Source organism: Mesoplodon mirus (genome assembly GCF_964341445.2).
Source record: "Mesoplodon mirus genome assembly, chromosome: 5".
In the NCBI taxonomy this organism is placed as follows: domain Eukaryota; kingdom Metazoa; phylum Chordata; class Mammalia; order Artiodactyla; family Ziphiidae; genus Mesoplodon; species Mesoplodon mirus.
The window spans coordinates 127,556,079-127,570,799 of record NC_138980.1 but is presented as its reverse complement, the minus strand read 5'-3'; the positions used below and the strand labels follow the sequence as shown (position 1 = coordinate 127,570,799).

At 41.7% G+C, this 14,721-nt stretch overlaps 1 protein-coding gene across 1 annotated transcript in view; it reads left to right on the top strand.

The window, feature by feature from the left end:
• PTCD2 (pentatricopeptide repeat domain 2) overlaps positions 1-14,721 on the top strand; it is a gene marked incomplete at its 5' end in the record, with an annotated part of 28,770 nt that overhangs the window by 10,540 nt on the left and 3,509 nt on the right. The window contains 5 exon segments of the mRNA XM_082620462.1: positions 1,632-1,710; positions 2,092-2,183; positions 4,699-4,812; positions 6,447-6,521; positions 13,588-13,701. Coding sequence (XP_082476588.1) covers positions 1,632-1,710; positions 2,092-2,183; positions 4,699-4,812; positions 6,447-6,521; positions 13,588-13,701 — 474 coding nt within the window.

The window sequence follows — 14,721 nt, the reverse complement described above, 5'->3', positions numbered from 1 at the left end:
CTTGGACTGCGGCTAGTTCAGATTTACATGGGCTGTAGTGTAAAATACATGATGGATTTTAAATACCTGGCATAAAAAAGAGAATGTAAAGTATCTTATTAATAATGTTTTATATTGATTACATGTTGAAATTTTGGATTTAGTGGGTTAAGTAACATATTATGAAACTGAATTCACATCTTTCTTTTTACTTTTTTAAATGAAACTACTTGAAAATTTAGAGTCACATACATGGCTCACACTTGAGGCTTGCAATCTCTCCCTATGGACGGGGCTGCTCTGGCGGCTTCCCATCCCACTTAGCATAGAACTCAGACCCCTGACCATGCCCTCAAGGTCCCGTTGTGGTACTTCATCTCCTGCCACTCTCCCTCTTGCTTACTCCACTGTGGACCTTCTGGTTTTCTCTCAGACAACAGGCCCGTGGCCTCCGACTGGAGTGCTTCACATCTGCATCACTTCCTTGAGGTCTCCTCTCAGAGGGCCTTCCCTGACCACCTTCCGTCATCTCCTCTGTTCCCTTTATCCTGTTCCATTGTTCTTCATAGCCCTTATTGATACTTGAAATTATATTTTTATTTCTTCTGCTTGTTTTATTCACTTGTTCATTGTCTCCTCTGCCAGAATTTAAGCTCCCCTAGATTATAAGCCCTACTAGAGTTTAGGGCAGGGCCTTTGTCTCCTTCATCATTTCTTTATTCTTTTTTTTTTAAATATTTTTTTGCATTTATTTATTTATTTGTTTGTTTATTTATTTATTTATTTATTTATTTATTCATTCATTCATTCATGGCTGCGTTGGCCTTCATCGCTGCGCGGGCTCTCTCTAGTTAAACGAGCGGGAAGCACTCCTCGTGGTGCGCGGGCCTCCCACCGAGATGGCTTCTCTTGTTGCGGAGCACAGGCTCCAGAGCGCAGGCTCAGTAGCTGTGGCGCACGGGCCCAGCTGTCCACGGCATGTGGGATCCTCCCAGACCAGGGCTCAAACCCGTGTCCCCTGCACCGGCAGGCGGACTCTCAACCACTGCGCCACCAGGGAAGCCCCCATTTCTTTATTCTTAACACCTAGAATAGGGTCTGCCTAATAGGGTCTCAAAAAAAAAATAACAGACTTGCACAAGACATTTAATGGTGTATTTGAATAGCATGTGTCACATTATCATCCCATTAAAAATGTTGAGAACCACTGTTTTAGTGAGTTATTTCAAAAAGTGAATAATCAACTATTATTCGTTTGCCAAAAGAGGATCATAGTTGTGTAAGCCTCTCCCACCTTAGCCCTCAAGCATACTTATAGCTGCCACTTTGTGTTAATATTCTGCACCCAGGTTCCAAGACAACCCCCAGGAGGGCTAACCGGCTTGCTTCTTTTCTTCTAAGCTTGACAGAGCCCATTGCATAAAGACGTCCTTCACTGTATTTCTGAAACCTAGAGATCTCTTGCCGTATCTTTTGCCTCTTGTTCACTGTGCCCATTGCTAAAGGCATGACCCCAAAAGAGTGGGCACCATTTAAATTTTTTTTGCTAAATGAATAAAATATGTAGACAGTCCTAGACAGAGAAGATGCAGTATAAGTACTCCCTTAATAGTTTTACCTTTTAACTAAACTATATTGTTTTTCTTCATTAGCATTTACGAGGTTTCTTCTCAGACTCCACATCATTCAATATTTTAATGGATATGTTGTTTATCAAAGGTAAATATAAAAGTAAGTATCACAATTTATGTTTGCTGAAAAACAATGGACTATGTAAAAATGATCTTTATATTCCTGATGAGTGGCTGAATTATGGAGACCCCATTCTTTAAGTGTGAAAACATTATTGCATCACATCATGACTTAAACACCCCAGATTTTACTTATGCTGCAATTATAATAGGTTTTAAAATACTAGTTCTTCCTGTATGACCTGATAATTTATTTTGAAATTTAGTTAATTGATAAATGACTTTTAAAGTTTTTATTGTGCTGAAGTATACTTTTCAGTAGATGGAGCTAAACAGATTGAACTCTGGGAATCAATAGTAGAGGACTCTGAACTCACTTGAATGCATTTAACACTACCGGCCCACTCCTGGCTTTTGACAGGTGCATTGGAAGTACTGATTGAGATGAAAAACCAAGATGTGAAGTTCAACAAAGATACTTACGTCCTTGCTTTTGCAATTTGCTATAAACTGGTAAGACTGTCTTCCCTAAACTTTTAGAGCATTTTGGGTAATGTTTGAGCGAGGATTTTTTTTTTTTCTCTACAAATAAAATTCAGTTCCCCTGAAGTCTGTTTTCCATCTGGTGCAGATATTTCCATTTTAAATATGTTCATTTTTAGCAAACCCAAGTTAGCCATGTCAGACAGTTTTATCATGGGAAAAGCAATTTTATCGTCTTTCCATCTTCTCTGGCATTTGTGTAGATAATGAGAACAAGAAACAGCATGCTGGGTTCACACTCTGCTTTAGAAGCCTCCTTCTCTTGCTGGACCTCACCAGACCAGTCTTCTCTGTGGCCCTCTCCCATGGATGTCTTAGCATCCTTCACTGGTGAACTCAAGGGCTACTTTGTCCTCATGTGTGAATTTTTCCGTGATCACCTAAGTTGGAAGTGCTCTCTCTGTCCTTCAGCATCCCTTGATTGTGATCTATTTGTATTCACAGACATGGCACTTCTAACACTGCCTGATCTACTAAGTGGATGCACATTTCATCCTCCCCACTAGAGGGTAAACTCCTTGAGGCATCTTTATTTGCCAGCACCTAACGGTGCCTGGTTCACAAGTGATCTTTAATAAATGTATGGGACATTAAAATGAGTTCTTTGAGAACAGAGAGCATGACTTATAAATCCCTGTCTCATTACTGTATCAGGATTGTTTCTTGCACGTAGACTGTTTCTTTATTACTTATTGAATACATAAATGGTAACTGAAATAGTACAGTGACCAAGATTCCATGCATTACTCTACACATTCTTGCCGTTTTAACACTGGAAACTTAACAAAACCTTTTTATACTGAAAATGAAGGAACACTAAGTAAGGTAGAACATGGCTATTGAAACATTTCCCTGAAAAGCACAGCAATACCAATTTTCCAAAACAAGAGGGGTAGTTGGGTTACAGGGGGAAGAAACCAACTTGGAAATTGAGAAATGTGGAGTCTAGTCTCAACTTTAACGTGAACTGGCTTTGAAGTGGTCACTTACCTCATTTGTGAAATGAAGCATTTGGATTCAGGAGCCCGCAAGCTTTTTCTATAAAAGGTCAGATAGTTAACATTTTAGGCTTTGGGGGCCACATACAGTCTCTACCACTTACGGTCCTAGTCACATCTTCTTTGTTTTTGTTTTTACAAATCTTTAAAAATCTAAGAACCATTTTTAGCCATAGGCTGGCTTTGGCCCCAGGGTCGTAGTTTGCTGACCGCTGGATTACCAGATGATCCTTTCCAATCCTGCCACTTTATGATTCTGTGAACAGAGGCCAACATGACACACACTTGAGCATCGATTCTTCAGCACTGTGATACACAGTTTCCTGACCTTCTTAGAGATGTCTCCCTGAGCGTATACTGAAGTGGAGAGAATTTAACTCTACTACTTACAAAGGGCCAGAGGACTTTTCTCCCCTGTAACAGGGGTCCCCAATCCCCAGGCTGCAGACCGGTGGCAGTCCGCGGCCTGTTAGGAACCGGGCCGCACAGCAGGAGGTGAGCGGTGGGCAAACAAGCGAAGCTTCACCTGCCGCTCCCCACCGCTCCCCATCACTCCCCATCGCTCGCATTACCGCCTGACCCATCCCCACCCCCACCCCCAGCTCCGTGGAACAGCTGTCTTCCACGAAACCTGTCCCTGGTGCCAAAAAGGATGGGGACTGCTGCCCTATATTGTGTTCAAGAATAACTTGTTTCACTCCAGTGGAGACTGGAGTTGAAAAATTGAACTGTTCAGCTGTTACAAATTCCAAGCCAATTCTGGGAACCGTCCCCTCTCATTAAATTCAGGTTTTCCTTTAGGATTTGAATTACGAATCACGCCATGACAGACACACACAGGTACAGAACTAATGCTGCTCTCGTAAACCTAACCCACCTACAACATAGACAAAGGAAGAGAATTCTGTCTTACCGCTGCTGTCTGCTACGTTGTATATCACTCACCTTCCTGGTGTGTGTGGTTTTTTCTGTTTGGTTTTTGTTTTAAGGCATCTGGTTTTATGGGATTCTTTCATGATTTCCATTCAGATATGTTTTCATGTTTTCAAACATTTGACTTAACATGGATATTTTCAGATTGGAAACCCCCTAAGGAAAAGTTCTGTGGTGTTGCTAAGCTTTACTCTTATCATTTAATACGGTAGTAGCAGGCTGACTCTTCACACGTGTATGTTATGGTACCTATGTCTTGAAACCAGCCTGCCTGGATGAGAAGAGACCTGTATGTTTGTGGGTAAAGCTGCCCCAAGTCAGAAAACCGACAAAGAGCTAAAAATAAAGTTCATTTAAGATTTGAGCCGCTAATATATAGATAACTGAGTCTATTTGCAAATAGTCTCTATATGGAGCTTAATCTTTTAAGCGGCTTGAGATAGGCTCCAGGAAATTCTTCCAAAAGGAAATCTGAAACACTGGGCACCATTAATCATCTTATTAACCTAAAGGTTTGTGATGTTTATTTATTGAGCAATCCTGTCTTCCCCCAGAATAGCCCTGAATCTTTTACAATCTGTACCACGTTAAGAGAAGAAGCCCTCATCAAGGGAGAAATCCTCTCCAGGAGAGCATCCTGTTTTGCAGTGGCATTAGCTCTGAACCAGGTAAGGCTTTGGGGTGCACATAAGTGAATTAGGAGTATGCAAGGCTTTACTACTTTCATTTGTTCTTGCTTTTATCTTTTTTCCTCTGACTCTGTCATAAAGAAAAAGTCCCCATAAAGAGACCAGTGCCTTTGGTGCCATGGCAACCTACATCTATACCTCTGCCTCCAAAGAATGTTTTCATTTATAGTTGAGGGCCTAACGTGCACTGCTGTTTACACGGGGCTGGCCAGGATCCTATGGAAAGTCAATGAGGGAGGCTGTACTCCGAGAAGTTTCTCAAATAATTAAAGTGGAAATTTCAAATAATTCGTTTACCATGTAACGTGCTCAGGGAATGGTTTTAATTTAAGGCTCTCCAAAATGTGTTCTAGTAAATTCCTCAGGGGAACAGTACTCCTTGAGTTCTTGGTATTTAAAATTATTTGCCCTTTTTTTTTTTTTTTAAACCTGAACTACAGTTTGGCCAGATATAAAATTGTGAGGTGATATTTCCTTTACTTGAGGTTTTCTTCGGCCTTTTTTTTTTTTTTTTTTTTTTGTCTTCTAGTATGGAATGTTGCTATGGAGAAATCTGAGGCCTGCCTGAATTTTTTTTTTTTTTTCCACTTCTGAGTGACTTGATCTTGTTAGTTTTTCTCTTTTCTGTCCCTTATATCCATGAAAACATTTTTCCTTTGGGAGTTCTTCATCATCCAGTTTTGTTTTTGTTTTTTTTCTTGCTGTAATCCTTTTTTTCTTTCTTCCTCATAATGTCTTTATATAGTTTACATGCTGGTTCTTTTTTGGTTATTCATCATTGAAAGATGCTTAGACCAGCCACTTGCAGAAGATTCATGTCAGAAGAGAATAGCGCCATGTTGCCATGTTCTAGGCTAGCAGGACTTTTCTTTATTTCTGAGTTTTGTCTACAAATACGCATTGGCTCTATTTCTTCCTGGCCAATGGGAGTAGGCATGTAGGTGATTTTCAATGAAAAGTCTCTTCTCTGCTGCTGCTATAAGTGACATATTGTTTCCTGCAAGTATGGCTGATCTGTGTAAATTCTTGATTAGCCTCACCTCTGCCACCAAAAGGATCCAAAGACCTCATTACTAGTCCTAAACTCTATTATCATCATTGTAAACAGGAATTTAGTACTTCAGGCTGTGCCCTCACCTTTGAGAACTACTTTGTGCACTCCTTCTGAGATATGCAGCAACGTCCTCCTCTTACTGCTTTGTCTGGAACTCGCGTATGCTCCATCTCCAGTGTTTTTGGCAATGCAAATTTCTTCTGTGGTTTGAGGTTTCTGCTATGTTCTAATTATGTCAAAGATGGGTGTGCATTTCTATTTCTCAACCTTGTTTTTTTTTGAAAGCTCATTCCATTGAGAGAAGGGGAAATGCCAACTTTATGCCCCCGTCTTAAAACGTGGAACTCAGGCAGGTTGTTAAAACATTCAGTAATATGCCACTGTAGGAAACACTTTATAGAATGTTCATTTTTGATTACCAAAAAACTTTTTTTCTTTGTGGACTTCAAAACCCTGGGGCACCATGAATAGGACTATCCTGACATCTTTAAATGATCTTTATGATAGCAGAGTAATGTTTATATGCCTTGGGGGTATGACTTGTTTTTCTTCCTTTTAGAACCAGCTGGCAAAAGCTATATCCATTTTTTCTCAAATCATGAAGCCAGAAAGCATAATCTGCACTAATTTAAATGTAAGTGACTTCCTTATGGTTTAAAGTAAGGCTTGAAATGTAATAAAATGAAGTCTAGATTTTTTTTGTCTGTGTACAACAAATGACTTTTGATCTCCCAAGGTCTTCATCCATTCTGTTCATTTATTGATCACTGTGTGAGAGTTATAATGCAGCCCTATGAGAGGAGTCAATACGTGCTTCCAGGAGTGTATAAATAGGTGGGAAACACAGATATGCTCAGATATAAGAGGTGGCTAAATGCTGCAGGTGTAACACATGACTACAGAAGGCTGTCGATTTAGAGAGAAGGGAGATGGACTCTGCAGTCTCTCCACTGAGACTTAGGAAGAGCCTGCGTGCTGATAACATCCTATCCATGGTACCTGACTCACGGAGTCAGTACACCTACGGCATAAGGTGGCATCTAACCTGGTAAGCATTCAATGAATGCGAGCCATTTTCATCCTTACTTTGTTGCCAGCCTGCCGTGGCCCACCTTTTCAGTGAGCAGTGAGGCGTCTGTGCCTCCCTGGGGCAATGAAAAGACTACGAGACTCTCCTGTCATTAACGACATCACAGCCCCCACTCAGCTAGGCCCTGCTGAGGCCCTGCTTGTATGCTGAGTACGTGTGTTGTGGGGAGTTGAAAAGAAAGCCCGTAGCGTCCAGGAACTTACAGTCTCCTGAAACATCAAGGGGTCAAGATGAGGAAAACATTGTCTGAAGAACCGAAATGAGTAAACACCAGCATGACATCAACTGGGATAGCGGGTCATAGCCAGTGCGGTATTCCAGGCTGGGGAGCAAAGGGCTGGCCAGCAGGCGCTAACGGAGGAGAACTGGGGAGAAGAACCTTGCTGAGCAGTGTTCTGAAGGAGGACAGGGCTGTGGGCCTGGAGGCATGGAGGTGAAAGGGCATTCTCTGTTGGGAGGTTAGTTTTGCTGAGGGTTCTAGTTTGCTAGTTAGTTTGCTAGTTCTCTTCCTAGTTTTGAGTCCTTAGGCAAAGTTACTTAACCTCTACCACCCCATTTTTCTTTTATCGGAAGTAGCGGTAGTAATAGTACCATTCTTTCATTAGGAGAATTGAAAGAATAATGCATATAAAGTAGTTAGTGAACACATCACAGTTAGTGCTTGGCATGTAATCAGTGTTCAGTGATGCTTGCTAATACCAGTAGTATTTGTTTAAAATGAAATATGCTAAATACAAAGGATTATTTATTTCTAACAAATCCTAGAACCCATGAACAGGAATTGGGCATAACGGCAAGCTCCCATGGTTTTCAGTTCTGCCCATAATTATCTTCAAATGTCACCCCCAGACCAGTGCCCAGATGACTTTCAAGAGAAGGACTAGATAAGCCTTTATGGTAAATTCTGGGGAACAAGTTCCACCAAGAAGTCTGAGATAAGACTACCTTATATTTGACCTCAAATTTATTTTTCAAAATGCCTACACAGGAGGGAAAGATGAGCCTAGGGAACCAGAAAGATGGACACAGTGATAGTCGAGAACCTGGGGGGAAAAAAGGGAAAGAGGTGGGTTTGGGAGGGGAGAGACTAAATATAAGAAAAATACCCAAAAAGAGATGTTGTAGTTGGCAAAGGGCAGGAGCCTGGAGCGGGGATGAGTGTCAAAGCTGTCAGTTAAGAACTTATCTGTAAAACCTGGTAATGCATCTGCTATACACTGATGAATGCCACAAAAAAGGGAGGTAAGAGGTCCCAGAAATGAGTTTTCACGGCATTAATGGTGAGGCAGAGGAAGCAACAGAAAAAGACAGGGAAGGAATCGCACCAGTGGATCGAAACCCAAGAGAGCTGATGGCCCTGCGTGCCATGGCCTCCTGCAAGCAGCCCCTGGCCCAAGACTGGGCACCTGAACAGAAGCTGCAGGTCAGCCTGAAAAGCTCTCAGCTGAAGGAGGCCAGGGTGGCAAAGGTCCAGAGTCCAGAAGTCCAGGTCATTTGAGCCAGTAAGCCAAACAGACTAGGAATCCCGGTCTTCCAGCAGACGCATATGTTATTGTTTCTTCTTCTCAGCTTCCTACTGGATGTAGACGGCTCAGCATCTCCAAGTATTGATATATTTATCTGCTTCTGAGAGAGTGGCCTGCAGATGCACTCATTTCATGATTGGATAGCAGTAGAATTGCTAGGATTCCAGGTGGCTCATAGCATCAGGGGGGAAAGAAACACAGGAGAGTGTGAGAGTTTTATGTGGGTCATGAGTCGCTTTTCCTAGAGTTGAAATGGGCATGAGGGGATCAATAAGGGTTGATAAGAAATGGAAGAGAGTGAGATCGGCAGGGTTTCAGTTTATTTTAGCTAAGGTGCCACGCTAGATACTTACATTCGTCGGTTTATTTTATACAACACTGTCAGAACAGTCTTTCTCCATATTATACGTGGAAAATGAAGAATCAGAGGGTAAGTAAACTACCCAGGTTCTCACAGCTAATTAAATAGCAGAGTCAAAGTTTTTAACACAATCAAATCTGTTTGACTACATACAGAGCCTAGGGTTTCCCCACCGCTCCAGACCTACAGAGATTAGCGTTGTGCGTCTTTTATCTAGGACTGGAGCTACCTGCTTCTCCGGAATGGTGAAAGGAGCACAGGACTGGATGTCAAAAACTGAACCCGCTATTAGTGCACATACTCCACGTCCTTGAATCTAGATTCCTCGGCTATTCAGTCCTGGCAGCGGGAACAGCTCCTCCTGGGAGAGCTGGGTTGGGGGGCGGGGAGACGGCCGATCAACCTGGTCGAATGAATGGGCATGTTTCTGGCAAGCGCTCTGTAAGGATCCTTGAATTGATTTTGAATATGAACCATCCCCTCCATGAATTGGGTCGCAGAATTATCCATTGTCCAGAAACTTAAAGATTGTTTTATTGTTTAAAAATTTTCACTCAGGCAATTCTTGCAAGTGTCCAATCTAAATCTCTCATATTTCAACACAAGCCTGTTTCTTCTTCCTTCCTCGGGAATGGTGAAAAAGGGCTGGTTGCCATTCTCAGGTTTAATAATCTTTCAGATTCTGGGTCTCTGTTATTAGAGCAGGTTTTTAAAAAAATAATTTAATTCTGGGCCCTAGCTTCTCAAAGGCTGAGTCATCTGCTTAGAATCCTTAAGGGCAATTTGTTGATTATTCAGAAATGGAAACCCAACAAGTAGACTGAATGGAGTCTGTTCAGTCAATATCAGCAGAAATAAATGAAGTTGTTTTCTGATCTACTTTAAAAATTAATGCCTTACACGAAAATCTTTTCTTGCTGTCAGTTGGAATATGAACTTACCTAATTTTTCCCCTCAACTTAATTTTCTTTTCATTGAAATTGCTCCTGCTGCTGACACGACCCAGAGGGCCTAGCTCCCCGTTTCCCGGCTCATGCTTGCTCCGCACCGAACTGGTTGAGCACATGATCTCATCGAGGCGTGTGCGTGTTGACTCTGCCCTTTTTTTTTTTTTTTTTTTTTTTTTGCGGTATGCGGGCCTCTCACTGTTGTGGCCTCCCCCGTTGCGGAGCACAGGCTCCGGACGCGCAGGCTCAGTGGCCATGGCTCACGGGCCCAGCCGCTCCGCGGCATATGGGATCCTCCCAGACCGGGGCACGAACCCGTATCCCCTGCATCGGCAGGCGGACTCTCAACCACTGCGCCACCAGGGAGGCCCTTGACTCTGCCCTTTGAGTCTCAATTTAAACCCATCAATGGCAGAAGAACTGTAGCCTCCTCTTTACTTAGCATCGCTGCTTAACGTAAGAGGACTAATTTCCACTTCTCAAATATGTCTGAAAGTAGCAGAGGCCAACAAAGGGTAGTTCTCCACTGATTTTATTTGAATTCTAATCATTTCTCTAGAAATCTAGACCCATTCTGGGATTGAATTACCTTACAGGGGAATTGACAAGTGGTGAGTTTCACTGCTTTTTTATCATTTATTTGTTAACACAGGTAAATGTTGTAATGTTTGTTTCTCCTACTCACTAAGGCCACCCTAAAGTTCTAGCTCATGCTGGGAAGTTCTAGGCCACACCGGTAGGAAAGGAGACAGGACTTATTATTTCTCATAAACCCCTTTGTGGCAGCGTCTCACCTGTATGTTTAAGAACTGCATTTGGCTGGAAGCAATGCAGACTCTAAAAATACAAGAGTCTATACAAATCAGAGGATTTCTTTTTCTTCCAAGTAGAAAACCAGAGGTGGTCGGTCTAGGTCTGGTATGACATTCCGTGATGTCATCAGGGACCTGGCCTCTTGTATTTCCATACCCCTATCCTAAGCACGTGACTTCTATCCATTACATCTATTCCAGCAAGAAGTAGGAGAACGCAGGAGGACAAAGAAGTTGGTCCCTTTTAAGAATGCTTTCCCAAATGTCTCACCCAGCAACTTGTACTTACATGTTAATGGCGAGAGCTTGATCCCACGACCACATCTAGTTGCAGACGAACCTGAGAAATACAGTTTTTGAGTTCCGTACACGACAGCATCAGTTAAAGTTAGGGAGCTCTGTTATCAAAACAAAGAATGGAAATGTGGATATTGGTTAGAAAATTAGCAGTCTCTACCACACTGTGCTATTCTACTTCAAATACAGCAAACTTAAAAAGAAAAGAAATGCAGATGTCTGCATGTTCAGGGCTTCTGTTCCCTTTTTTGGTCAAAGGTGTCCAGTGACACATTTCTTGAGGTCTCAGAAAATCAGAGGGATGGGAGGTATGTGTTCTTTGACTAGTTTTTCTTAACGAAAAGTCCCCCTGCTCCTTGCTAATGCAATTTTCCTAGCCTTTTGATGGAAATCTGTAAGATTGAAGCAATGCACTGTACCCTGATTTAGCTTTCTTAATTGTACCCTGAGACTTCAGTTTGAGACAAACTCCTAGCTTTAAATTTTTTCTTTGCCTTTCATCAGTAACTGCCTCATCTATGTTGCCCTTCAGCAGTATAGTTCAAGGTATTGAACCTTACTCTTGAAATCCCCGCTGAATCAGGGTTAGTTGCTGGAGGCAGGAGAGAAACTGGGAAAAATCAGGAAGATAAGTTGAAATCTTTCAGAAGCACATCATTAATAGTTTCTAGCATGAGCTTCAGGAGGTTTATCCCTGTAAATTGCTAGGGGACCTACACTCCCTTTCTCATTTCTCATTGTTGAGGGTCTACTCGGTGCCAGGCACTGCAGATGTGGCATCAACAAGGTAGACTTCTCTTGCCCTTGATAGGACAGACCACTGCCAACCAAATTGGGATTGGTTTTTACTAACAAAACTGTTAAGAACTATTAAGACTTGGAGATTTTACCCCACTTCTGAGCTAACGAGTTAACCTGCCACAGTTTTGTGGATGCTGGTACAGAACACAAGACACCGAGAGAAGAAGGACAGTTTATTACTCATAGCAATAGCAGTAGCCAGCGGGTTAGCATTTTTGCAGCAGTTTCTTGAGCCCAGTTCCCACAGAGCGACATGAAGAGGTCTATACGCTTCTTGCACACACAGGGGATTATATTTTAGGAGAGGAACTGTGAACTTGGGGAACCCAAATCTCTTAAATTGGACAGTAAGCATACCTGCCCTCTGCTTTGGATGAGACACTGTCTGTCTTCCCAGGCTGCTGGCTGTACAAACATCCTTGAAAATACAGTCGGGACTAAAGACAGTCAGCGCTTCTGCCTGACTGTGAGAGACCCACGGAATGTTCCCTCCCTACAAAGGGTTTTGCCTGTGCTCTAGAACTCAACTTAGATCAGGGCTTTTGGAGTTAGGCTGCTTGGGGCCATTTCATTCTGTTCTTCAGGACCAAAGATAACCCCTCACCCCGATCAACTGCTCAACAAACATACAATGTTATAAAATGGACTATTAAGAGAACTTAGTTGGTTTGGTATAAAAAAGGAATAACTCTCCCAGAAAAACTATCTTTCCTAAAGATCAAGAGGCTTAAAAATGTTTACACCCTTTGATTTTGTCATTTCACTTCTGGGAATCAAGTCTAAGAAAGTAACAATTTTTTAAAATGTATGACATTTATTGATATAATAAAGTATGGTATTGCTTTATTTGATTTATATGATGGATTGCTATGCATTCATCATTAAAAATGAGGTTTTATTTTTTCCTAAAACTTCTTGATGCTATGAGAAAATGTTCACTTTATAATAATTGATCAAAAAGCAGAATCAAATTGGGGGGTGGGGGGGATTAATATATTTGGAAGATAATACATGAGATTGTAAACAATGGTTAACATTAGTTGGTGAATTCTGAGTTATTCTCATTTTCTTTAAACTTTGCTGTATTTTTCAAATTAGACTAGTGAACATTGGTAATTGGGGTGCGGGGGAAATGTGTTCTTTTTTTTCCTTATGTTAATTGTATCTGATGGAAGGTAGTTAGTGGTATCATTTTGAAAGCCAAGTACAAGCACCCAGTTTTGATAGCTATAGTATAAATAGGAGTGCCTCATTAAGACTTTAACCAGCTTCCACTTTATACTTGAACAATCTGTATGCCTGCAATTTCCTAACCAAAAAAATAAAATAAAAGGATAAAGGTATCTTTTGACCCAGAGCCAGTCTTATGAGATTGTCTGATTGTCATATCCTCTGAATCTAGAGGAAATAGGGAAGAAGAATCTAATAGTAATGTTTGTTGAGTACCTCCTGCGTGCTGATATTTCATTTAATGTTCACAGTAATTCAAAATGTGAGATGTAAAGGTATTTTCCTCATTTCACAAATAAAGATATTGAAAGAGATTAAATACCTGGCCAGAGTCACTTGGCTGTAATTGCCAGGGCCAAGACTCTGACCCAAGTATGTCAGACTCCAAAATCCACGTTCTCTCCATTTCTGCCTTTTAGCAAGTTTTGAAGTTGTGGTGTTTTGATTAGCTATTGGAAAGCAAGTTTTGGCTGGTGGGCATTCATTCAAAGCACCTTTGAACTTGAGCAAGCAAATGAATTAGGAAATGGCATGAAAGCAGGGTAGAGGCCTATAAATGTAGGCTTATCTCACGGGGTACATTTCTCAGTGTTGATTACTAGCTCAATCTTGTTTTTCTTGTTTCTTTTTATTCAGATTATGATCCATATCCAGTCAAACATGTTGAAAACCCTCATAGCTATACTAAAGGATGCTACAGAGGGAAATCTATCAAGATTTGTGAAAAAACATGTGTTCTCAGAAGAAGTGGTGAGTAGGCGGTTTCCACAGAAATCCTGTAAAGGTGCAAGAACACTCTTTAAACTGTCCACTTGATACCTTAATCCTGTAGGCCACCTCTTTAAAGAGACTGTCCAATCCGGCAACCTCTCTGTTGTTCCTGTTGCTAGCTGTCTATGTGTGGGTGCAGACTTTTTTCCTCTAACACAATATATCCTCTGAAATTCTAGGAAAACTTGTTCCTTTTACACTGTTCTTTTCTCCACACTGTCTTCATGGGTGTCGGCCCTCTTCTTTTCCTTTTTCCTTTCTCCTTAAGCATCCAATTCCTTCTCCCCACTCCTCACTCTCAGTTGATGACCTTGCTTCCTGTTTCACAGAGGAAACAGAAGCAATTAGAGGAGAACTGCTGCCGCACCAACAGCCTCCTTGCCCCTCTCTCTCTCTGCTCAGCCTTCCCTCCGGAAGCCGTGGTGACTGTAGGCACCTCTCTAGAGCCTGGGAGCCCATCCCCACCCCCAGCCAGCCCAGGGCATCAGCCCAGAAGTTGTGTCACCTTCTTTTGAACATCATCACTATTGCTCGCCTTCCCTGTGGATCATCCCCATAGGCAAACAGTAGGCTATAGTATCTCTCATCTTAACAAAAAGAAAATCTCCCCTACCTAAACAAGTAAAAAGACAAACTGGCCTAGAGGGGTGGGATAGGGAGGGTGGGAGGGAGGCGCAAGCGGGAGGAGATATGGAGATATATGTATACATATAGCTGATTCACTTTGTTATACAGCAGCAACTAACACACCATTGTAAAGCAGTTATACTCCAGTAAAGATGTTAAAAAAAAAAAAAGACCTACTGGATGTTTAGATAGGAAGACTTAACCTCATAAAGTCAGTTCTTCCCAAGTTAATGTGATAATGTAACATTTCAATAAAAATACCATTAGGTTTTTTTCCTGTAGTTAAGGTTTAGTAGAAAGAGCAAACTAGCAAGAATAGCTGGGAAAACTCTGTGAAAGAAGAGGTGCTAGACCTGCCGGATATGAAACCAT